The sequence below is a fragment of the Maylandia zebra genome, linkage group LG10 (genome assembly GCF_041146795.1).
Source record: "Maylandia zebra isolate NMK-2024a linkage group LG10, Mzebra_GT3a, whole genome shotgun sequence".
Taxonomy (NCBI): Eukaryota; Metazoa; Chordata; class Actinopteri; order Cichliformes; family Cichlidae; genus Maylandia; species Maylandia zebra.
In genome coordinates, this window is record NC_135176.1 from 24,067,609 (window position 1) to 24,091,452 (window position 23,844).

Consider the following 23,844-nt stretch of genomic DNA (forward strand, 5'->3'; position numbering starts at 1 on the left):
AATACAGATGTTTCCGTTCTTTATTTTGGTACTTGCTACATAAAGGAACATTAATATGAAGATATTAACTCCTTTTTATATGGTAACATAAATATCAATAATAATGGGGCAGCGTGGTTTTAATTGGTCAGCACATACACATTAATGCCAAGTGAGAAAATGACAATTATATCAGGTGATTTTTGCACAAGAGATCTTAAAATTGTGCTTTTTCTGCTTCCTTTTGTGTGTGTGTGTGCAGATGTGTAGTGCCTATGTTTACTGCTTCCATTGTGGATGTTTGTTAGTGAACATGCATGCATGAACTGCAGGTCCTTGATCTCCTGCATGGAGTGGCACGGAAACGCTCACACAAATACACGCACGCAGACACACAAAAGCTCACACACACACACCCACTCCCCAAACCTAAACAATGATCCATCATAGGAATCCACATCCTCCTCTGGGCCACATCAGTCCCTTTGCTGCGGAAAAACTGATCCCAGAATCGGCTGCTAACTGTCAACTGCAGGACTCTGAGCCGCCCACTCACCACTAGAAAGAGACCACTGTGGACGCACGCATTTAATAGGCCTGCCATCAGAGTAAATGGAGGCTTAGTTTGAGAGCGCTCTGATCTCTCTCTGGATTTGTGACGCTCCCCTTTTTTGGAAAAAAAAAAGAGAGAGAGAAGAAGAAGAAAAAGCCAGAGGGGAGAAAACACAATAGTGGATTTGTTGAGGCTGTAATTGTGATTTTAGTTTTAGTTTTGTTCCTTGTCATTGTAGGTGAATTGTCTGGCTTGTCGCAGCTGTCATCGAGGTTTGTGTGTGGTTTGTGCCTTTGCACTGTGTGTGTGTGCTTTCATGTAGGTCTCTGCTTTTTCCGCTGAACACATGCAGCCATTACAACTGGCTGCTGGCACACATTTACTGACTTTTGTTTCAAGTGGAGATACCACACTTTACCATTTGAAAAAGAAAAGAGAAAAAACACCTGCCTGCCGCCCGAAAATAAAATCAAGTGTTGTGAAATTTGATAAGATAAAGGTCAGCGTGCAAGTCGTAAATTGTTGCAAGTATTATATTATATTTGTTCATTTTGAGTGTGGAAACTGATGGATCCAGTGTGTGTGTGTGTGTGTGGCCATCATCATTAACCACCAGTACCCTTGAGCTGCCCACCACTTCAGCACTTCAGTACGAACATGGCCACCCACACTCCCTGCCCGGCACTGCCATTTATATCAAAGTCCATATAATGGCCCATCTGGGGAATCTGTATGGTTAACTCATCAGCGCCACCACAAGTGCTTCTCTGTGCCAGACACAAAGTGATTTTTTATTTTACCATTTTCCAGTCTCTTGGCAGCTAAGTCGACCAGTACGTAAAGGTGGACGCAGCGAAGATAAATGTTGAGATTTGGTTCACTGACTGTTTTAAACAACATGGTTTTCATGGGAGACTGCAAATGGAGAGTGGGTACGGAGCCGGCGAGTGAGTTTACACTAAAAGAATTATAAATCTGCTCTGACTTTACAGCTTTTTCCATGGCGTGTAGACTACAATTAAAGGAGCAAAGTGAATGAAAGAAGAGCAGCTGTTACTGTAAAAGTTGCGACAAAAATCGACCGTTTTTAAATAAAAATTTCTCTTCCACAAAGAATTTTTTTTTCTTTTGCACTAAAGCAAACAAAGCAGCTGAAGAGGAAAATACAAGAGCGATCGTCACCTTAAAAAAATTCTGTAAACCAATGTGGTCTTAGCACTGGAACCAAATGAGTGCAATCTTCTTTTTTTATATACATTCATTAGAGTCCTAAACCGACATGAGAAAACCAAGCTGATGCAATCAAAGGTACCCAAAAATGAAATTCAAAGAATCAGAAATTAAACTCGCCAAACATCTCTCACATCTACTTACGCCAAAGACGAGAGAACCAGCTGAATTGATTAGCACGAGGCCTGAAAAGACTTTATCAGTGTCCGGTTTCATGCAGGGCATTCTGACTCTTCCCGATGACTCTTCATCAGAGAGAGTCGGGCCTCTCTGCCTGTGGCAAACACACTAACCACTAATATCAGGTTGGCTCAGCAGAGGAGAACAACAGCACGGCCGCACTAACCAGGCAGCTGCAGCTTTCTGCATTACAATATGCTGCAAGAGGGATTAGCCACTCAACTAGGATAACAACAACAATACTAACAACAGTAACACAAGAAATTATCATAATTACTCTCAGACCATGTTACACTATATTGTGACATCCGCTACCTTAGAAATGTGGCACACTGTATACAGTAATTGAAAGTCATAATAGTGGATCAATACTAAAGGTGATGCTTCACGTAAGGTTTTATTGAACATCAAACTTCTGAGGGTGATTTTTTTAAAGGGGGTTGGGCAGCTCTGTAGGCACATGGCAGTGCTTCGAGCTAAATGCTATTGCAGTTGGCACGCTAATATTTGCTACTGAAAACATTTAGAGGTGGGTAGAAATTTAGTTTTGTGAAAACAAAGTTTTCTGCAAGTTTGTCATCTTTTTTAATGAAATCTACTTTCATTCACTTTCTTCTTCTTCTTCTTCTTCTTCTTTCAGGTAGCCACAGCAGACTATCTGCCTCATCTCACATGTCCTGTCTTTCACACCGACTGTCGGTCACTGAAAAAACAAAACGTCAGCCACAAGGTGATGCTAAAGTAAAGGTCAAAAGATAACCAAAAGTCATAAAGTAAGCCATTCCCGGAGACCATGCTACACAATGTATATATAGCTTTTATTTTAACTCCAAAACAATTTCCAATCTTGATCTCAAGGTTGCTTACCACCAGTTGCAGCCCTGCAATAAAGATTGCTTATTGCAATATTACTACAAGGACCAAGCCTGGCTGTAGCTCGGTCCTACGCGGAGCTGTGCAGACCATAAGTTACATGTTGCAGCTGTGTACTTTCACCAGGGGGGCATTGTCAAAAACATGTGGGCTACTGTTGTTTGTGTTTATGCTGCCTGTTTTTGCTCCTTTAGCTCAGCACCTGCTACAGAGAACACAGAAGTCATAATGCACAAAGAGCTTCTTTGTGTCGAGGTGTCAGAAACAGTGGAAACTGTCCATTGCAACCACTTTGTGCTTTTCGCGCATGCTTTTTTTGATCTTTTACTACCTTTCCTGTTCAAGCATTCTTATCAACCAGTAAGCCACTGCCTTTTGGTCAAAGCGATGTTGGTTTTCTGGAGGACTGCACAGAAGTGTAGCTGAAGAGCTACCCAAATGCAAACAAGATCTTTAATTCCTCATTATGTGACAACGACTCTCTCCTTTCGCAAAAAGGACCTCACATACTGATCCGTGCAACCCCGAAGCATTGCCCCCTTCATCGTCTTTACGCACCAAATCTCACCAAACCTGGCCCCTCGTGGCACGTTTTGATGTTAGTAAATAATCTCATTCTGCCGTACGACTACCACAACCACCACATTTTCTACCCCGGGAGAACAAATTTCTTGAGTTTACGAGCCAAATCACTAACTCGTTTTGTGATTACTGAAATCAAACAGCAAATGGTGGGAACTGACATCACAACTCAAAACGTGCAAAGAGGTGGGGGGGGGGAAAGTTTGTTTCCATTCAACCAAGCTGTAGCTTTGTGGTTCATCAGCGTGTGAGCGTGTTTGCTGCCGGCTGATTCAAATCTAATACATCAAGCTTTAAATAGCAGGCACGTTGCCTCCACTCATGCAGATTGCACTCTTTTCAGCATTTTTTTTTTGAAAAAGGCACATGAGCACGTCTGGATGTGCGCACATGTGCATGTTTATGTCATCTTCTAAGTGTGTGCGTGTGCGTGTGTGTGTGGAGCAAGGAGTGAATGGCTTGGCTCCACATCAAAGGCCCCTGCGAGTCTCTGCATTAACGAGGCCCTTTGTTTCCTGCCTTCCAGATTACAGCACGTCTCTCCCCGTGCTGCCAGTGTGTTTGGGTGTGCATGTATATGTGTGTGTGTTTGTGCGCTCATATGCCTATGTATGTGTGTGAGTGTGCTGAGGGCACAGTAACCTGAAGACCAAAGGCCAAAGACGGATCCTCCCTCCTCATTTTCTTCGTCTAGTGTAATCAAAATGAAGGAAAAACAAAGGTGACTGCAATTTCTTTTTGCCTAAAATCGGCTTGATAAATTCGAAAAGTTAAGAACTTATATTCAAAAGCTGTGATATTTGTCACGTTTTCCTGAATTTTTGTATATTTTGCAATAAGTTTTTGCAATAATTGTTTTGTGACAATAAATTACAGCACAAAAAAGTTCCTTCAAAGCAGAAAACGTGGAAAATATCAAATCAAGATTCAACTTAAATTAAAGAGCAATGATGAGCAAATGATGACACTTTTCCTTATTTGGGATAAATCATATGTTGAAGCTGTCATGATTCATGTTTGAATAAAATAGCTGCGTGTTTGGAGACGTGTTGGAAGGACTGTAAAAGCGCGGTGCGTCGTTAACTCGAAGAACTGAAACAGTCAACACGCTTTTCAGCAAGACACAAGCGACTTGTCGTGGAATACGTTTCAAAACTAAACTTCCATCTCCCTGCCTCTTGCTTCAAAACCTGAAGCCTCAACCTTCCCTCACCACACACTCTGACAAACCTTGAGGTGTGTGTATGCGTGTTTGTGTGTGTGTGTGTGGTGACATGGGGCGACGCAGAAGCTCTTCTGCTGCTATTTCCAGCCACTATCAGACCCGTTTTGTATGAGCTGGGGCATGATTTGTTGATGCACGTCTTTAAAAAGTTCAGAGCTGTTCCAACCACAGCTCGCTTGTTCTTTCCTCTGAGAACTGGAGGAGAAGAGAGCCAACTGCTTGCACGCCGGCATGAATGTTTCGTTGAGGCAGAGATGTACGTGATTCAAAACAACGCGTAATATCAGATAGCACCAAAGAACGAGGTTGTTTATCATCTGCTGCAAAAAAACAAGCTTTTTTAAAGCGCCTTTAATCGAGATAAGCATAATTAATGAATTGGTAATTTAGCTCCAGATTATTCAATAAAAATGCAATTTATTAATGTATCTGCAGATGTTGTTGCTCAGCATAAGCTCTTATTTTAGATTTTGCTCTGGACTAAAAGTTAAAAATAAAACGCTTGAATCTTTGTCCAATGATCCTCAGCAATGTGTTTTCAAAGCTCTTTTTTCCACCCTTCCACTGTTTATGTTTGTTGATTTCCAGACAAGATTTTACCCCACCCCACTCCCCAAAAGCCCCACACAGATCTGTGATATCAACTCATAAATGTTTGATAAGGAGTTAACGAAGAGGTAAAGAGACTGCATTCTGCTAAATCAAAAGAGACAGACACATTCAAATCAGCAAACACTTAGCAAACTAGAACTCGAGTGAGCTTCGTTAGCTGCCACTCTATATCAAGTCGCTTCTCCTCTTCTTCTTTTTTCCGTCTTCTGCTTGTTTTGCTGATCCTGTATCCTCCCTTTACAGCACACTCTCACGGACACATGGGAGCTGAAAGCAGGTCTTTATCACAGGGCCAGTGAGTAGTGTCAGGTGGTAAGGTGCGGGATGACTTCGATTTGGTAGCTGATGAAGGAAAATACTGAACCTTTGCCCACCTGTTTTCTTCTTCGCTCTCAGTCTTATCATCTTTGTTTGATGCTGGCGTCGGTAACCTTTATTCTTGGTGGTGCTTCTGCTCTTACTCATGTAGCTACCTTTGAGTGTAACAACTTTCTAAATAAGTGTTTCAAATTCTGAAATGATTTAGAGGTTTTTTGTTTTGCTTTTTTGCTTTTTGCAACCTCCTACAGATATTAAACCCACCTTCACAAGAGCCACGCAACATCCTGTGAGTGCACCACTTAAGACGAGCTCTTTGTTTAAAGACGATTCACTGGTATCTCTAGATTTTTAAAGCGCTTTGAAAGGCGTGCTTCGTCTGGATGTCTGCATGCAGCCCAAACATAACTCTTTACTTCCTGTAGTGTGGTGGTTATCATGTTCTAGCTAATATTTAGAAACAATTAAGCATAAATCAGTTATACTTTTATTTACCATTCCAGTCAATTAGTTCACTGTTTTATAGCCAAAACTGAGGCACAAAATGAAACCGTTGTAAAGATTTGTTGAGGTTCTACGTTGCTGGCTGGATGCTGCCTGGAAGGACATGGTTTTGATTGTAGGAAAACTACCAATAAAAAAGCACACAAGTGGTTCCAGTTAAGAGCCGTTCGCTTGGATGTGGCTTAACCCCAATGAAAGGACATGATTTAATTACTCTGCAGCTTTAATGCGCCTGGTGTTTCTTTAGAAAGCACAGTGTATAATCTTTTTTGAACCAACTGTGATTCATCTTTGAAGAAAAAAAAAAGAAACATGTTAAAGAAAGAACTTTTCCACCACCAATGATTAGGCAATGGAAAGGGGCTTGCTGAAGTGATCATCTTGTATTAAATGGGCTCTTTACACACTGACGGTGGGGTTGAAGTTTGCGCTATTAGGCTCTCCATTCAGGGGCCGAGGATAAGATGTAATCCTGGTTTTTGCACTGTATCGCAGATGATCCTGATCGTTAATGGGGTTTACTGCACCACAGTTATTCAGTTATCTAGTAAGGAAAAAGGGAAAAAATCGTGTTTTTAGCTCTTCTCCATGTTGGTGTTCTTCATTAAAAAAGAATTCCCCTTTTGCTACATGACTTATTTCATGTTTCTACACTTTACACTTTGTTGCACACAAACATAAAGCTCTTTTTATCAAACGCTCCTCCTTTATCAATGCTGGTCTTATTCAAATGCAGAGCTTGTACTGTATCTGTGCCTGTGTGTGAAAAGCATGTCTTGTGGGGTCGCTGCAGCTACGCAAGCTTGTGTTTTGTGTGTGGGCTGCTTATCGTTTCTATCTGCTCAAGTTTCCTTTTTTGGCCTTTCCTGTCAACAGTTATTGTCTGATGTCACAGACGACACTCATTAGAGTTAGAGATAAAAAGATGATGAGAAAGGATGCACAGGGTGTGTGTGAGCATCAAACCTCTGAACTGATAAGGCAGGGTGATGTGAACTTAAAATATGACTCTGATCTGACAAGAATAATCAAACTGCTCATAGCAAAAAGAAAGAGAGAGTCTGTCTGCTCGTGTGTGTGTGTGTGTGTGTGTGTGTGTCTGTGTGTGTAACAGAGAAAGGCGTAGATATAAAAAGAGAAAAGGTGTTTGTAGGTCAGAGACCCTGAGAGTATTTCAAGAGCTCGTGTAGAGAAAATTTGCTCATCTCTGGTTCTTCTGTTGTTATCAGACAATCAGACAGGCTGACTGCATCCTTTAGCCAAGGTGAACCTGAGAACCCATGAATGTGCGTAACTATCAGCGCAGATATTCAAGGGAACTGCGTTTGAGATCAGAGCACGGCGAGCTCACGAGGCAGCGTGGCCCACGCAGGAGAGGTGCTGGCCTCTCTGGAAAAACAGCTGTCTATATTTAATCAAGGCGAATAAACAAGGAGTTTAAACAACTCATTTATAATTTAGATTTGCATACATTAACACTGCTCATTTTAATCTTTTTATTAATATGCATCAACGATATTGTATAAATATGCAGTTTTATGCAAATACCGGGCCCATTTTCTGTTTGTATTTAATTTTGTTTCCCAGCTGTGGATCATCATTTTCATTCAAGGCAACCGACTCAGATTAAGTCAAATATTAAGTCACAGCATGGGAGTGTATAAATATTTCTCAATTAAAAACTCTGAAGACCAGCTATGCTACTGTATCAGCATTAAAAATGCATTGGCATTGGGAGGAAAATAGGGGGAGGCAAGTTACGAGTTTGATAAGACATCAGAACTTTGAGTCTACATCTTTGAACTATGTTTTTTTTTTCCTTGTTTCCCTCCTCAAATCAAGTAGTTGCAATAGCTAGCACTTTTCGCTGTTACAAGATCTGGGGGATGTAAGGACCAGCCAAAAACATGCCGTGCCTCTGTTATTGATGAGCAAGCCGTGCCTTCTGATGTTTTTCACAGAATGTCCTAGATTTTGCTGCTTCTTGCCTGAGCTGCCACTTTTCTTTTGATGCAAATGAGGAGTTTTGTTCCAAAATGTGAAAACTACCAACTGAACAGTGTGACAGCAGCTGCTACAAAAGGGCTGCTGAGACAGTGCAAAGCTCACAATGCATAATTACCAAAGTTATTAACTAGCTTGATGATAACATCCCAGAAGTACGCTAATAACAATATACCAGCCACATCTTTGACATGTTGAACAATTGAGATATGTGTTACATTTATTGTGAGGTTTGAAATATGGTGGGTAAGGAAGGAAAAAGCCGAATTGAATCCCTTGACAAGGTCCATATTTTATTTGAACCAATCACAAGGAAGAGAAGTTGCAACTGTCAGCAAAAGCAACAAGACAAAAATGCTTTAAGCTGCCAACTTTTTTTTTTTCAAATGTGCTTTTTATGTTTTGTGTGTTAATCAGCATCAGTTTTATGAGGTAAACAAAACGATGACTGCTGTAAGAACGGAGCCAGTTTTCAGCCCTTGAGTTTAATGCTGAAGACCAGACCGCTTTTTTTTAGGAGAATAAGATAAATAGAGTTCAGCTCTTACTATCCTGTAGTTTTTATTGGCATGCTCCCTGTTGGTCTCTTGAGCAACATCGACATCTGTTTGCGGCTGCTGTTGCCTCTCTGCTCACTGTCTCTGTCGCTTCTCACAGTGTCATCTGTGCTGAGTGTTGCTGAAAGTTCTAAAAAAATATATGATAGGGCCAGATAGACACTTTAATTTTACGCGAACAGTCATCGGAGCAGCTATTGAATACACAACACATGCACAGTGACTTAACATGAAATGTTTTGTACATGCAGACCTGATTTGACTGTTATTCACTGATCTCATTTAATTTACTTATAGACTTCTGTTTTCTTTGAAGCTACGATATAAAGATCCAAATCCATTTATCAGTGTTCGTTTAATTTCTTTGTAAATACAAGGCTTGCATTATTTGTATATTTTACTCCATATTCAGGTCATGCTTAAAACATCTTTGTTTTTCTGCTTTCTTGTATTTTATTACTTCTTTAACTTACCGTGAAGTATGTTCCAAAGTTCTGTGTTATATTATATTTCTTATAAAAATATCTGTTGCTAGTTTATAGGTTACTTTAAAAGCAGATTAACTAATGAAATGATTGTCATATTTTGTTTATGGCACATATTCTGTGACAGTGGCAGATGCTCACATAACATGGCCGAAGTTGCAGTGAACTACTTATACTTATACTCTTGATTTCCAGATCTGTTACGAAGCATCAACATTTGTATTATTTTATTGAAACTTTTAAGGATAGAATTTATAAGCAGTAACAATGACTTATGACCTATTACGATTTTTCCTTATTTTTGTTGCTGTTGGAATGATAGATGTTCATATTAAACATGAACAAATTTTAAATAATGACTGTATGGGCAAAAATTTCAGATTTCATGCAGCTCTAAATGCTCTGTTTCTGACTGATTTTTTTATTCTTGGCTCTGTGTGATGTCATTAAAAGCAGATGTCCTTATATGATTATTTCAAGTGCACAGCGCTAGCTGTAAGAACCACAGCACCACCCACATGCCATTCAAATCTTCCATTTATAAGGGGCTGCCAATAAGAAGAAAGCTACTTTCCTTTCTTGTTATTTTTTATTTTATTTTTTGGCATTGGATGAGTTGAGGGGCTTCACCATAGGTCAGTTTAAGACAATACGGTTTATTTTGAATTAAAATTATCTAAAGTTACTCCAAAAGAGTCCAAGAGCAAAAAGTAACCATACTAAAACCCACAGCTCTCGTTTATAAATAAATATGTAAATATAATCTAAGTACAATGTAAGCATATAAAGGAATATGTAAAAGCCTATGTAGATGGAAATTAATATTCTATGGCTCAGGTCAAGCCAAAAATCATTTCCTCAAGTTTGGATAATATTTTTTTAGCTCTCTCAAAGTGCATAAATTGGCTTTGAACCAGTAGGTTAAGAAAAGAAAACTGAGATTCTGTGTGAGCTTTATAGTAGCATTATATCTAAGCACTACATGAATGAGTTAGTGATTATGATTTAAATATCAAAAACAGGAATTCTAGAGTGAAATTTTTTTAAAAGTAGTAAAAAAGACTTTAGATACAGCTACTTTAAAATATAAACAGTGCTGAAGAAAGTATTTGATTATTTTGCTACAATGAAAGTAACAGTATTAGACTATAAATGTACTCCATTAAAAGTAAAAGTCTTTCATTTTAAATGTTACTTACATAAAGTAGCATTACTGAAATGTATTCAAAGTATCAAAAGCATTAATTAAAAAGAAATTACTACAATACAATATAGCTTATATAACCGGATTATTGCTAATAATTGCAATGTAAATAAAGTTAATAAATATAATAGATAAATATATATATATATATTTATATTATTACATATATTTTTATATTAAATAGTAAAAACCGTATCTACAGCTAAGTCTGATAAGTTGCATCAAGTGCAAAGCAGCAGTGTGTATTTTACTACACTGATTCAGTGTACGTAAATACACCGCACTGGCGGAATTCATGACGAAAAAGTTGCAGAAGCGCAACAAAACTGATCTCCCAGCTGAGCCTGAAGTTTAGGTGGCAGCCGTGGGATCGTGGAAGGTGTAAAGTCGCCCCTGGAAGTCATGAATAACGTCTGTTCGCCTGAGCTGGGAGAGGTGATGTCTCTTTAAGAAGCTCAGCCCTCTGCCGAAACAATTGTACAACCCCCCAACAAGTCATCGGGCCTGTCAATCATCCGGTCGGCGCCCTTTGATGTCGGACTCCTCGCCTTGTCTTGGGCTCAAATGAGCTGTTTGCTGCTGTAGGGAAACATTAGTCTTCTACCAACCAACCAGCCGGGGGACGCCACATCTCAACTTTTTTCTGTATGCGGTGGGGGTTTCTGTACTTCGGAGGCGCCCCAGACTGAGGAGATTTTAACAGAGAAGTCCCGCTGAATCTTTTTCTTTCTACTTTTTTATTTTTATTTTTTGTCAGTATCATTTTTTAAACGTGTATAACATCGAAGAGGAGGGGGGAAGTAGACATGCCTCAGCTTAGCAGCGGCGGCGGGGACGACCTGGGAGCCAATGATGAGATGATATCGTTTAAGGACGAAGGAGAGCAAGAGGAGAAAATCCAAGAAAACGCGTTCACGGAGAGAGACCTGGCCGACCTCAAGTCCTCTCTGGTGAACGAGTCGGAAATAAATCAAAGTCCGAACGCAGCGGTAGGTGTCACGGAGTGTGACTGTGTGTGAAAGGCAGAGGGAGAAAGTGTGTGTGGAAAGCTTGTTTTATTTTACGCGCTGCTGAGAAGCTTTGAATGAAACCAACTCGCGCAGTCAACTTGCCTCCAGGGTTATAGTAGTTAAAAAAAAAAGAGGGGGTGGTGGTGGTGGTGGTGGTGGTGGTACGGGTCTACTACAGAACGAGAGCAAAACTGAATTGCACTTATTAGCGTGATAAAGTCAATGTAAAGTTACTCTTGTTTGGCAGCGGTTTGTGGCGCTTTCGTGACTTTTTCGGGTAATTCTCACTCGGTGTTTGTTTACGATCCCTTCCAGGCGGTCAGACGGGGGCAGCAGGGCGAGCAGAGGGGCTTCCCAGACAAACACCGGGAGCATCTCGACGTTGGTAAGCAGAAAATACAAATTTAAAAAAACTTGGGAAAACAAACAAACAAACCAAAAAAAACATGAACATACTCACTCTCATCCCTATGAGCAGTCAAGTACTGTGTAAGAAAGCGGTAAAAACCACCCACTGTGTCAAAGCAAGGAGTTATTTTGGTCACGGGCGCACGTGCTGCTGCATTAAAACTTCAAAGAAGCACCGCTCAGGTGTACACTGCAAAACAAAACAAAAAAAATAGATGGCCATCCTGTCTTCAGCTCTTTAGTTTATCTCTAAGATCTATAGCTTGCTGGGGAGATTTCCTCTGCTGCTCAGTCAAATTAGCAGAGCTCAGCAGAGATGCAAGCAGACTAGCTATCTTTAAAAAAGTGGAACCCTCTTGGCCTTAAATTGTCATTAAGCTTAGGTAAAGGCACTGGTGTGAAGGGCAAAGCAATTTCTCAGTAGCTGTAAAAATTGCTAGTGCCTTTCATTTTAATTCACTATGTTTTAAGCTTACTTATCTAGTGATCTTTTATAAGATTTTGCCAAAAAACCAAGGTCAGCCTTCCTTTTTCTTCAAACCTACCACCCAAAAAGATAGAGGGGAAAAAAAAAAAGCAAATTCCCCTAACTACGCCAGGGCGCATTTAGACAACATATACAAAACAGCTTTAATTATAGGTATCACTGTTGTGTGTACTCATCTCTGAAAGGAAGAATGCTCTCACCTTGTGATCCTTTGATCAAAAAAAGAAAAAAATCCTCATCAAATGTGGATTTGCGGTTTTTAAAAACTGGTCTATTTGATGGTCCTCGAGAAAAAGTGAAACCCGCAGAAATCAGAAAAAACAGTTCCGCCCTGAGGGATGCTGATTGCCCTCAGATTCTGTCACTCAGGTTCTGGCCACGTTAAAAGTTTTGTCACCTTCGCAAGAAAGCTCAGCACTCACGAGGGAAGCCAGTTGTGTTTTGTGTGTGTGTATGCGTGTGTGTGTTTCTATGCAGGTATAACCTAGTCGTATCTGACCTCCACATAGGCCTCTCGTGCTTAATATGGGTGGTGGTAAGAAATAAATTAACACATAGGCTACAGAAGTTCACGCCTCTAAGACTATGTGGTGGTTGTAACGCTTTTGTCTCCAGTATTGTTGCTTCTGCTCATTCACGGATGTAAAGTGTAGTAACTAGAATGCCTGTAAATAGCTGAGCTGCTTTATATGCACGTTTACCTTCTTTTTCTTTTGACGTTAACACCTTAGCAGCATTGTGTGAGTAAGTATCAGGTTTGATTTTTATTTTAATCCTCACATCCAGCATTTGCACCCACAGCTTTACCTTTATTGTTGTTTATTTTTTTCTTTTCCCCCAAGCTGTCATGATTTTTATTGTAAATTAAATACATTATTAAATGATAACTATTGAGATTTAGACAGCAAATCAAAAGAGTTTGGAAAAATTAGGCAACAAAGGTGACAGCTTCTAATTGTTTGCTTTTCCTGTCAGTGTCGAAGCAGCAAGATGGAGGTATGTACAAGTCGCCGGGATATCCAGGGTACCCGTTCCTGATGCTGCCAGACCCCTACCTCCCCAACAGCTCCGTTTCTCCATCTGTAAGTCCACTTCTCATTGAATCCTTCTGCTGGCTATGGTTCTCCTCTTAGCACCTGATGATATTCTGTGCTCCTGAGGACTCCTTAAGGTGCAAGTTTTTGCGCCTCAGCTTGTCTTTGTATTATTTAGTATCAAGTCCAGACTGTGAACACACAGTGCTGAGCCCCAGAAGAGAAATCCAGTGTTTTGTAGTCGGGGAGAATAAAAGGAACGCACACTCGTAGATGGAGATATCGAGCCTGGTGTCCTCTGAGTGATTTTATTTTTTAATTTTTAATTTTTTTGGGCTGGTGCAAAGACGTCCTCAGTAGTCTCAGTTCGAGAGAAAAGAGATGCAAAGCGGTGGAGAATTTACTCGACTTTTTGTGCATAAAAGCATAAAACATTTCTTCTTGGTATTTTCTGTTTCATAATTCATAATTTCTATTTTTTATGTGCATGCAGTTTTGAGAATTAGGAAAGTTCCCCTCACATCAGCCTAAATTTCAGTGATGTTTTCCCCTTTTAGATGCAATTAGCATATTGTGGCTCAGCTATAACCCCTTAAAACATTATACAGAATTTTAATGCTGCGTCTCTTATTTAGAGGGGTTTAAACTACCAGCTTTATATATTTTTTGGAGAGGGGGGGTCTCTTTCACATTACAAAGCAGAATCAGTCAGCTTATGTTGCACTAGGTTTTAGATTCAGAAGAGACAACATGAGTCTCTGTCAGACTGAAGATGAATGGCACATCACTGCAGATCTCTCTCAAACTTTACACATGCTCTGATTTGGCTTTGAACTGTGCTGCTAACTCCCCCCACACCCCATCCCCAAGGCTCACACCATCCCTAACTGCCTTATAAAATAAAGCTGCATTTAAAACACAGCGGAATAAAATCAAAGTGCCGCAGCCTCATGAGGCAAAGCAAAAAAAAAAAACAGGAAAAAAAAGCTTGTTTTTGTTTACGCCGTTGCTGAAGTTGGAATTTGATTGATGTCGTCATCGCGAACCATTTCACGTGACGTTTTCCCATCTGTTTGTACCCCGGGTGAATGACAAGAGGTTTATTGCACAGCCTTAATAGCAGTTCTAAGTGTTAAAACCGCTAAAACAAACATCAGAACGACTCGTGGAAAGATTTCAAGTATGCAGTATTGCTCACCCAGCCAGACAGCCCTTAAAGAATTCATCATAAAAAAAAAATCCCTTCGAGTCACCCGTTAAGAACCAATATCCATGGATAGGCTGAGTAATTGCGCCGAACGTGAACGGTTGTGCCTAATTCATTTTTCACGTGCTGCGTAATCCTGTTGCCTGAATTAACCCCCTGCTCTAGCAGACAAGACGTTGCTAAACAGCATAGATGCCTGTTTGTGAGATGACATGTGCTGTAGGCTGATTTCACGTGAGAGCATAGTGAATAAGGAATATGCTGATTTATGGCTGGAAAATGTGATTTTCTAATGGCACCTTGGAGCTTCTTAAGAGTGTTTCAAGACGCCGTCAGTGTCCAGGTCAGGGCCCGTTGGCTGGTCATGGGAGACTTTAATAGGGTCTGTGATTTTTCAGAATAAAAGCGGACAGTTACCTTCATTTTCCATGGTTTTTTAAATGAAACTAAAATTTAAAATTGTAGTCTGTGGGGAAAATACATAGTAGGAGAGTGGCTTCTTTTCTCCGCCACAGCTATAAAGAAAAACATATAATGGATCTAAATGCATCTGTAAAGTAAAGACGGGTTATACTGTTCATACATGTGATTTGGCTACACAGTGCCTTTTCACTTTAGTTTTATATATGCTCCTTTCAGGCTTGCTAGAAAAAAAATACAGGGTGAAAACTTTTGTTTTACTGTTTATTTCTTTTTATGTTCTTGTATAGAATACATCCTTGACCTGCTAGCTCCATTTAATTGTGCTGTTTTGCACATAAAGCAAAGCCTTTGCTTGGAAGAGAAGCACTTGTAGGTACAGCAGCGTCTCCTTGGAAATCACATTTCATTTTCAGAGTCTTTATTCAGTAACCAGTTACATTCTGAGAATACGACTGAATGAACTACGAGTCTTAGTGAGCATGCTTGTTGTTTCCTCAAACGTCTTTATACTCGAAGCTGCATAACACAGCACATCCGGCATCGTGACAAACATTGTGAAGAAGTGGAGACAAACGTGGTGTCTTCCACCTTCTTCTCTTCTCTTCTCTTCTCTTTTCTTCTCTTCTCTTCTCTTCTCCAACCTCAGAAGCCTCTCATAGATTGTTCTCGTTGGGGGTGGGATTGGCGAGTTGGGTAGAGTGAGGGGGGGGTAAAGGGGTACCGGTGGTGGCGGCGGTGGTGGTGGCATGATAAAGAGCACTTTCTTCCCCCCCCCGTGTGTCTTCGAGACTCCACACAATGCTCACTTGTTGCTGCTTCCCTTGTAATTAGCCCGCTGGTTGTGAGGCGGTAGCGGGGTATCAGGCCCTGTCTAACCTGCCACTTGAAAGGGGCTGAGAGTAGTGGTTTAGCGGGTGAGGTGGGGGGGGTGATGATTATGGATGGCAGAGCTGGATCAGAAGTTCAAGGTCAGGGTGACTGACAGAAAAAAGAGCTGTTTGTGGTTTTCCCGTTATTGTGATGTTGACATGGGACATTTCTGTGTGCGTGTGTCCATGTCTCACTGCTGGCCTGTCTTGTCCTGGAGCTATGACTTACGCTTCTAGTGTCTCATGTCGCACATGCACTGGAGCCTGGATTATTTTTAGATCTTTTTTTGCAGGCGAAAAAATGTCAGATCCAGTCAGAATGGACATTAAATGGTCTTCAGCCTGCCAGTCCTGTAGTGCAAAGTCTTTCCGATTGTGCCAGGTTGCACGAGTGTTAAGAGCGGTGCATGCACACGCTACTCTGGCAGCACAAGAGTTTGATTTTTCAGACGTTTTTTCTGTAGAATATGTGTGTACACAGCTTTATCGTTGGTGTTTGTTGCATTTTCAATCATCAAGTAGTCTTTAAAAGGTGAGATGATTGCGACTTCTTGATTTTGTGTGTACCCGATGAGAGGGTAGCTTATGCTCACATTCGGCGGAGGCAGATTCATGCTCACTGCTGCCGGGACCCTGCTATCAAACCTGTTTGGTTATAAAAAATGTAAAGCTTAAATCATCCGTCTGTCTTAATTCAGATAGTTTATCAACAACAAGAAGTCACGACTGCCTTACATCCACTTATGTTTAGTTTTGTGGATTAACCTACGTGCAGTTACTTTGAGTCAAAATAATGAATTGGTTAATCATCAATTACTAATCAACATAAAATGAATCCGGAGCCAATGAATTAATTCATTGATTAAGTACACATGTATTAATCGAAGCAGTTTTGATCAGGTTTCTGCTTTTGTTACACTAGACTGTCAGATCGTTCACAAACCGCTTTTCTCCTGAGTTTATTTGTTTATCTTCAGTTACGTACCAATTCTTTATTCATTCTGTGTATTTCTCATTTTTTATCCTAGAAGAAAGCCAAACCAAATATCATTGCACTGTGTGTAATGACAATAAAGATGATTCAATCGTCAGAACACTTGAATATATTATAAGCACTGCTTTTCTCATGTTTTAAATGTATTAAGAAACCTATTAAGAGAAAAGAAAGTGTAGCTTCATCTGTGTTATTTGAAGTCAAACCCTTTGATATACTTTCTTTTCTTTTTTTAAACGTGAATTTATTTAACAGGCTGTGGTGTAAAGATTTCTGCAGCGTTGCCCACATGTCACCAGCTCACCTGAAGAAACTACAACACCTTTGTGCGTTCCCGTAAACTGCTTTGAACTGTTGCAGTCATTGTGAGAACCTCAGCTGAATGACTGAAAGTCAGAAATTAATTGTAAAATCAGTCTGCTTGTGTCTGTGTGGGTTTATCCTCACTTGTAAAGGTCTAGCCAGCTTTTTGCACTTTTTAATCGCCAACTGATGAAAAAACATTTGAATGAAAACCTGACCGTCGGAGTGGGCTGACTTATATTTCATATAGGAGGGGGAACGAAATTGCCTGAGCTGTTGTTGTGAAAGATTAACGCATTGTTTTCCTAATACAGCTGAATCAAAGTGGCAGAAATGGACGCAAACAGACTGATAATCACTCCTTGTTATTTTGGTATTAACATTTAAAATTTTAGATTTAAAGAGAAAAGAAGAAGCCTCTAATCTCTGCTGAGAAGTGGTTTTTACAAAGCGACTACACGCGTATTGGCTCCTTATCCCATTCAGCGATAATACTCCTATTACAGCATTTCATGGGACATTTCACTGTTGTTGCATTAATGGAGATATCAGCCGTCCTTTCAGGGGAAGTGGCCAGAGAAGGAGATTTGTGGGATTCGGAGATATGACTAAACTCCCTCAGCTTGTTGTCTTTGGATAAAGCTTTATCTCGAGTGTGTTTGTCAGCGCGCGTGCGTGTTTGCTGTTTAAGTTCATTACACTAAGTAATCTGTATGTATCAAAGCTTTTGGCATGTTCTGTGTGTGTGTGTGTGTTTTCTAGTTTGTTGCCTTAGGCTTGTGTTTGTACCCAGGGTTCATGGTGTGTTTTGTGTGATGATGCTGGCCGTATACTGTGGATGCAGCGTGTGTGTGTCAGCTCTCTTCTTGCTGTGTGTATAATGCTGTGAATTACCAGCAGTCACTCTCTCTCTCTCTTTTTTAATTATTATTTTTGAAGGGATCATGAGTCTTTGTCGTCTCAGGCAGTTAAACCCTGTCGCAGGGGAGACCTTCAGTAGATATAAGAGTGTTTTTCTGTCTTCAGCTTCCATCCATCTTCCTCCTCACTCCCTTTGCACGCTTGCCATTTCCACATATCCATCTCTTTTATCGTCTTGTGCTGTCTTCAGCATCTGAGGTGGTTCCAAGCATCTCTCCTCACTTCATTTTCCTACTCGGAGAGATAACTTCTTGGTAATTGCGAACTATTAAAAGGAGATCATATGGGAAAATAGGAAAGCTTATTTTCATTCATTTCCAATTATATGCATCGGAAGCGTAAGAACTTTTTTTTGTGTGTGTATTTCGTTAACCTCTTAAGTCACACAGGATCAACTTTTCTGAGCATGAGAACCAGCTCTTCATTACTTAATGTTTTGATTGATTATGAAGGAAAGCACACAAGGAATCAATAGAAGAAGAAACAGAAGTGATGAGAAAAACATTTTGGTTCTGCTGATTTTTTGTGGTTTGTTTGCATTAATATCAAATATTTTATATGTTAGTGGCCATTTTTAGGTAAACATCTGGCAATTACTCACATGACTTCCCCTAAAACGCCTGTTATTAGTGGACAGTTTGGATATTAATTTGTAAGGAGGAGGCAGTTGTTTTTTTCTCAGTTCCTGGAACCTACAACTCTTAGAAAACTAGTCAAATATCTCAAAGTTGTGGGCTCTGAAAAGAAGTGCATATTTTACTCTAGACTGGAAGTTAACAGTTGTTATTGATTTCCATAACGCCAGCTGCACTTCCTACAGCTGCTTCACCATAAAAGCGTCTTAATTTTAATCTCGCGTGAGATTTTTATTGTGACGATTCTCTGCTGCGAAGGAATCGAGAGGGTTAGACTGAAGTAAGAGGAGAAGCAAAGTAGAAGCAACATTGCTTGATTGTTGATGGGGATTGATGGATGTTTGGTTGAAATTAGTGGGTGGCCTGCCCGCTGAAGCAAAAACCAGGGTTTTTACTTTATCTGAAGTGGCCAGTGAGTCATGCGCAAAGTGATTGGTGGTTAGCGGTTGTATATTAATGAGCCAAGTATTTGGATTTTAATCAGTAACCTTTTACCACCAGTCGTCTGAGAGATCCAGCGTGCCTCGTGGTTAGTTTGAAAGAAGCACACCTTTCTGGAGTGATGTTCGCATGTAGAGCAGCTTCGACATGATTCGATCCAAAAGGAATCTGTAGGTCTGAAGATGTCTGAGGTTCGGCGATAAAGCGCTGAATTGTTTCACAACTTTGTCCACAGACTTCAAAGATTGTCCGTCTGGTCTGTTTGTGGGTCATTTTCTGAATAATTAAGCAGTTTAAGCTGATATCTGATATTTGTCTGCATGCAAATCTATTCGCTGTCAGAGAGGCTGTGAAACTCCCTGTGATGTGGAAGCTGTGGTCACACTATGACGTCAGCACGCTCTGAAGGCAGCAGGCTGCTCTAAAACACTTTCCCGCTCAGCCTACCTGGACACTGACTGTAAATGGCTCAGGTTCTTTGGGATAACAGTAAATGTTTGGTCGAAATGCAGTTTGACAGCGTGCTTTCAGTCAGTGGAATTTACGAGCCTGTGTTTTACAGCTCAGTGTTGTCTGATTTGGGGGAATTTCCTGCTCATTTGACATTTCGATTCACAGAGCAGAATTAAAAATTGACAGGAAGGCTGCTAAGAGATGGTTTACATGTTTGGGAAAGGCGGCGGGGGAACGTCGTCATTTCTGTTACTCTAAAGACTCAGCTGAAGTGTGTGTTTTGAACATTTCAGTATCTCAGCCTACAAAGAAATATCAGTTTGATTGTTTTCACCCACTTCAACTGAAAGCTTATGCTTTCTGTTTGAGTAATTTCACATCTTTTAGCCCATAAAGGTTTTTCATACATCTCCTCCTTTTTCTTGTATCCATTCAGAAATCAGTTGCCGTTGTGAACAAGCTCTCCTCCCCGTTCCCCTTTCCTCCTCCTCCAATCTCCCAAATAATACGAGGTCGATCCTCCAAGATCAAGGGAATGGCATGTGTGTGCGCAAGTCTCTAGGATCTTGCCACTTCCTTGTTTCCCATTGTATTGCAGTGTTGACAGGGGGGTTGTTCAGCCTTCCCCTAGTCTCTTGGTAAACAATGGCAGCAACACAGGCTGAGGCCTCCCTAATCCCCCCTTCATACAGACCCAGGGGCTGGGATGAGCAGTGCTGGGGCCTCCCTGTCTCTGACTGCCTACGATAAGGACCCTGCACACTCGGATTTAAGAGGCCTAAAAGAAAAGCAGCTTTCACTAGAATGCGGGAAAAGCCCAAGTTCGGATGGAAAGCTTGCATCTTGTCTTTTCTTGGATCTTTTTCTCCTTTAACTATAACTGACAGCTCTGCTTTAAAGTAACACCCGTGCTGCGTTGCATCCATGAAGTAAAGGTTTTTGAACTATTAATGTAGTATTCAAAGTATGCTGAGAGGGCTTCATGAAGCCCCATCTGACATCTTTTTCTATCGTTATGATGTGTTCAAGTCTGTGATTATGTTTGTGCAGAGTGTAAACGGGAGTAAACTACTGCCAAACATGAAAACATCGAGTGTCCTCGTTCACAATTTATTAACTGTTAAAACTAAATTTGGGACTCAATAAAAGGGGACATGAAGCAATGTGATCACAATATGTTACCCATGTTAAAAATAGTGTCATATTACAGCAGCAGCATTTACTTTAATATAACAGTGTAACTGAGGACAAAAATACACCCAAATCCTCTAAAACTATCTATTTATATCAAGTGTTTGTATATCTAATTACTATATATCAACATTATTCAGTATTGTGTCAGTTCAGTTTAATTTACTGTCCTATTAGCTCTCCACGCCTGCCCTGCTGTTCACCATTTTCCATCACAGTCACCTCATGTTGGTTAACTTCTGTGAGGACCTCTTAAAGGGAACCTGTTACGCTCATTTTCCAGCTCCGTATTTTATTTTTGGACTCTCCTGGAATGGCTTTGCATAATTCACAGCTCAAAATAATCCCTATTTATCTTATACTGGGCTTCAGCGCGGCCCCTCGGTTCTGATCGGCTACCCCTCACAAGCAGAAGGTCTCAACAGCAGATGGGCGTGGCTTCTATGCTCACAGCCAGATACGACCTTATAATCAAGTCGGATCTTACTGACATCATACAGAGCCAAGAATATAATAAAAAACTTTCCAAATCTGAGCATAAGCTTATTTATTACAACTCCAGCTGTGTTCAATATAGACGTGTATCATTGTAACAGCAACAAAATAAGATGAAACAAAGAAACTATTTTTCTAAGCTTTATGGTTTAAGCTTTACGGAAGTGGCAGCTGGCTGTGATTTGAAGGAGTATTGACTGGTGTTGAAACATTGGTTTAAATTGTAAGTGTGTATTCTCTTTATTATTTGACAGCGTGAATAAAATATTGAGAGAAAAAAAGGAGGTGCATCTCATAATCTGACGCTTTCTTGCAAATTTGCATCCATGAACGCCAAGATACTCAATGAAAAGTTATCTATCTAAAAAGTTATTCGCCTATCAGATGTAAATATAAAATAAAACTTTCTAATGTAAATATGACTTCTGATGTGTACTTTCATCTTGTGTCAGTGACTAAAGACATGAAAAGCAAATGCAAGGACCAAACAAAGATGTTTCTAGTCGATATAAATCATAATCTTTATAATTGCTGGATATCATGCTTGTTTGTTTGAGGTTGCCATGTTCACTTAGTCTCAGGGAGACCACAGCCAACGGAAAATGTGAGCTCAAGATCGAAATAGATTCGGGTGAAGACAGATAAATAAATTTTTATAGAGGAAAGGCTGGAGAGGTAAAGACAGCGCTATAGAAGGAGGAGAAGAGGAGGGGGAAAGATTAAAATACAAATGACCATAAGAGCCTTCTCATTGCCCTACTGGCTTTGAAGTAGCGGGCTGTGAAGGCACCTGAAGAGAAACTGTTCAGAAGACTATTTGAAGAGGCGGTAATGTTAAGAAGAATATCAGGAGGGGGAGAAAAAAAACCCTTTGGATAGCCCTGAGGTGTTTATACCTGTAATTATTCATCCACTTATTTCTTTCCGGCGTTGAAGGAAGATGGGGTGGGGGAAGTGGTAGAGCAGTAAAAGACAGGTGTTGGCAAAGGAACTGTGGGTTTATTTGATTATTATTAACTTTATTTCTCTCGCGCGCGCTCCCTCTCTCTGCCTTCATACACTCAAACGCACCAGCGGAGACAAAACAGCATGTGTTCGCTCAGCGAGCACCACGCCGAACTAAGTGTGCTAAAGTTTCTGCAGTTGGTATGAAACTAAAATGAAAACAAGGGGTCTTGAAGGTTGGTAACCTCATGTGGCGTTAGTGCAGGTGTTTTTCTAAATGAAGACCACATTTCCCATGATTCCACCTACGTTTCCTGCCAGCAAGAATATGCTAGAGGTCAAACATGTTAAAACACAGAGGGCCTTGATTTTAGTTGCCGTCTTGTAGCGTTGGCACTGCATCGAGGTCTCCGTAAAGCAGCACTTCGGAGCACCTCAGGTCCCGTGTTGTGCAACATGTGGTTCAAGGAAACCTTAAGCAAACATAAAAGTGTTTTTTTTTGTTTGTTTTAAGTTCATTTTTATTCCTTGCTCTCTAAGCTGTGTATACAAGCCAGTTTTCTGCTTGAATGGGAGAGTTATGCACTGTAACAGCTTGAAGGGGGAAGTGGTCGCATTTTTGCAGGATTGAAAAAAAAAAAAAGAAACACAGAGAGACATAAAGGTAGTTGACATAAGGTCAAGGTTCACAAAGAGGCTCTTTGTTTAGGTCCCAGTGTTTGTTTATGAGGTGTGTGTGTGTGTGTGTGTGTGTGTGTGTGTGTGTGTGTGTGTGTGTGTGTGTGTGTGTGTGTGTGTGTGCGTGCGTGCGTGCGCACATGTATGTCTGTGTGAGTCAGTGAGAGAGTTGCGGGATGTTGCACCCAGGTGAGTCATTGGCCTGTGGAGCGAAACCATGCAAAACCTCTACGTTGTTGTTTACAGAGCGAGCTGTCCAGACCTCCCAGATGTGTGTTCACAGCCTGTAGTTAATCAATGACAGCAATGTCTCTCTCTTACACCAGATATCAAAGTAGCCACACGCGCATGCAAATGTGTCTATGTGCATCTTCGCGCTGCACGCATGGTTTGCTGGTCAAGTAAAAAGAACTGGAGAAAAGTTTGAAGTGCTAGTTTTTCACATATCGTTGTCCACAATATCATGGTTTGAAACGTGTGGTTTTTGATTTAAGGAAGTAGTGATGCAGCACAGTTTACTCACGAGATAACAAATCCGCATGGTGTCCAGCTGAAACTGAAAGAAAACTGCGAGCCCTAAGATTACTTTAACTTTTACTACACAGTATGCATTTCCAAAAATTTGATGTCTACGCTGCCTTCAGGATAGGTCACAAAGACAAGTTGTTTCAAAGAAGTGCAAAAGGATATTATTTCGAATATGTATTTTAACAGGCGTGCAGTGTGTAGTCTAATGTGTCGCTGTTATCATGATTGGGCATCTGGCAGCTCCCCAGAACAAGTATGTTGCTGCTTTGTGGAACAGGTCATTTAAAGAGACACACACACACACACACTGAACCACATCACAAAGTTTATAGGTTAGCAGGCCACACATGCAACCAGTTAACAGGCTGAATCCCTCCTTCATCCTGGGTCCTTGGGCAATGAGGAGATTCGTAGTGCATTAATGAAGAAACAACATATTCAGACTATATATATATATATGAAGATATAAATATGAGAAGTTAAAGTGAATCTATATAAATTAATTAATGAATTAGG

General features: G+C 40.5%; 1 protein-coding gene across 12 annotated transcripts in view; it reads left to right on the top strand.

Annotated features, from left to right (window-relative positions):
• Nucleotides 1-10,756: 10,756 nt before the first annotated feature.
• tcf7 (transcription factor 7) overlaps nucleotides 10,757-23,844 on the top strand; it is a 75,110-nt gene continuing 62,022 nt past the window's right edge. For 2 of the 12 annotated variants that reach the window (XM_076889357.1, XM_076889360.1), the window contains exons 1-3: nucleotides 10,759-11,295; nucleotides 11,632-11,701; nucleotides 13,187-13,293. In XM_076889357.1, coding sequence (XP_076745472.1) covers nucleotides 11,113-11,295; nucleotides 11,632-11,701; nucleotides 13,187-13,293 — 360 coding nt within the window. In that variant the 5' untranslated portion in view covers nucleotides 10,759-11,112. Of the gene's footprint in view, nucleotides 11,296-11,631; nucleotides 11,702-12,833; nucleotides 12,956-13,186; nucleotides 13,294-23,844 lie in introns of those variants that run through there. The other 10 variants (XM_004561759.4, XM_076889361.1, XM_012922033.4 and 7 more) reach the window with 10 other exon arrangements.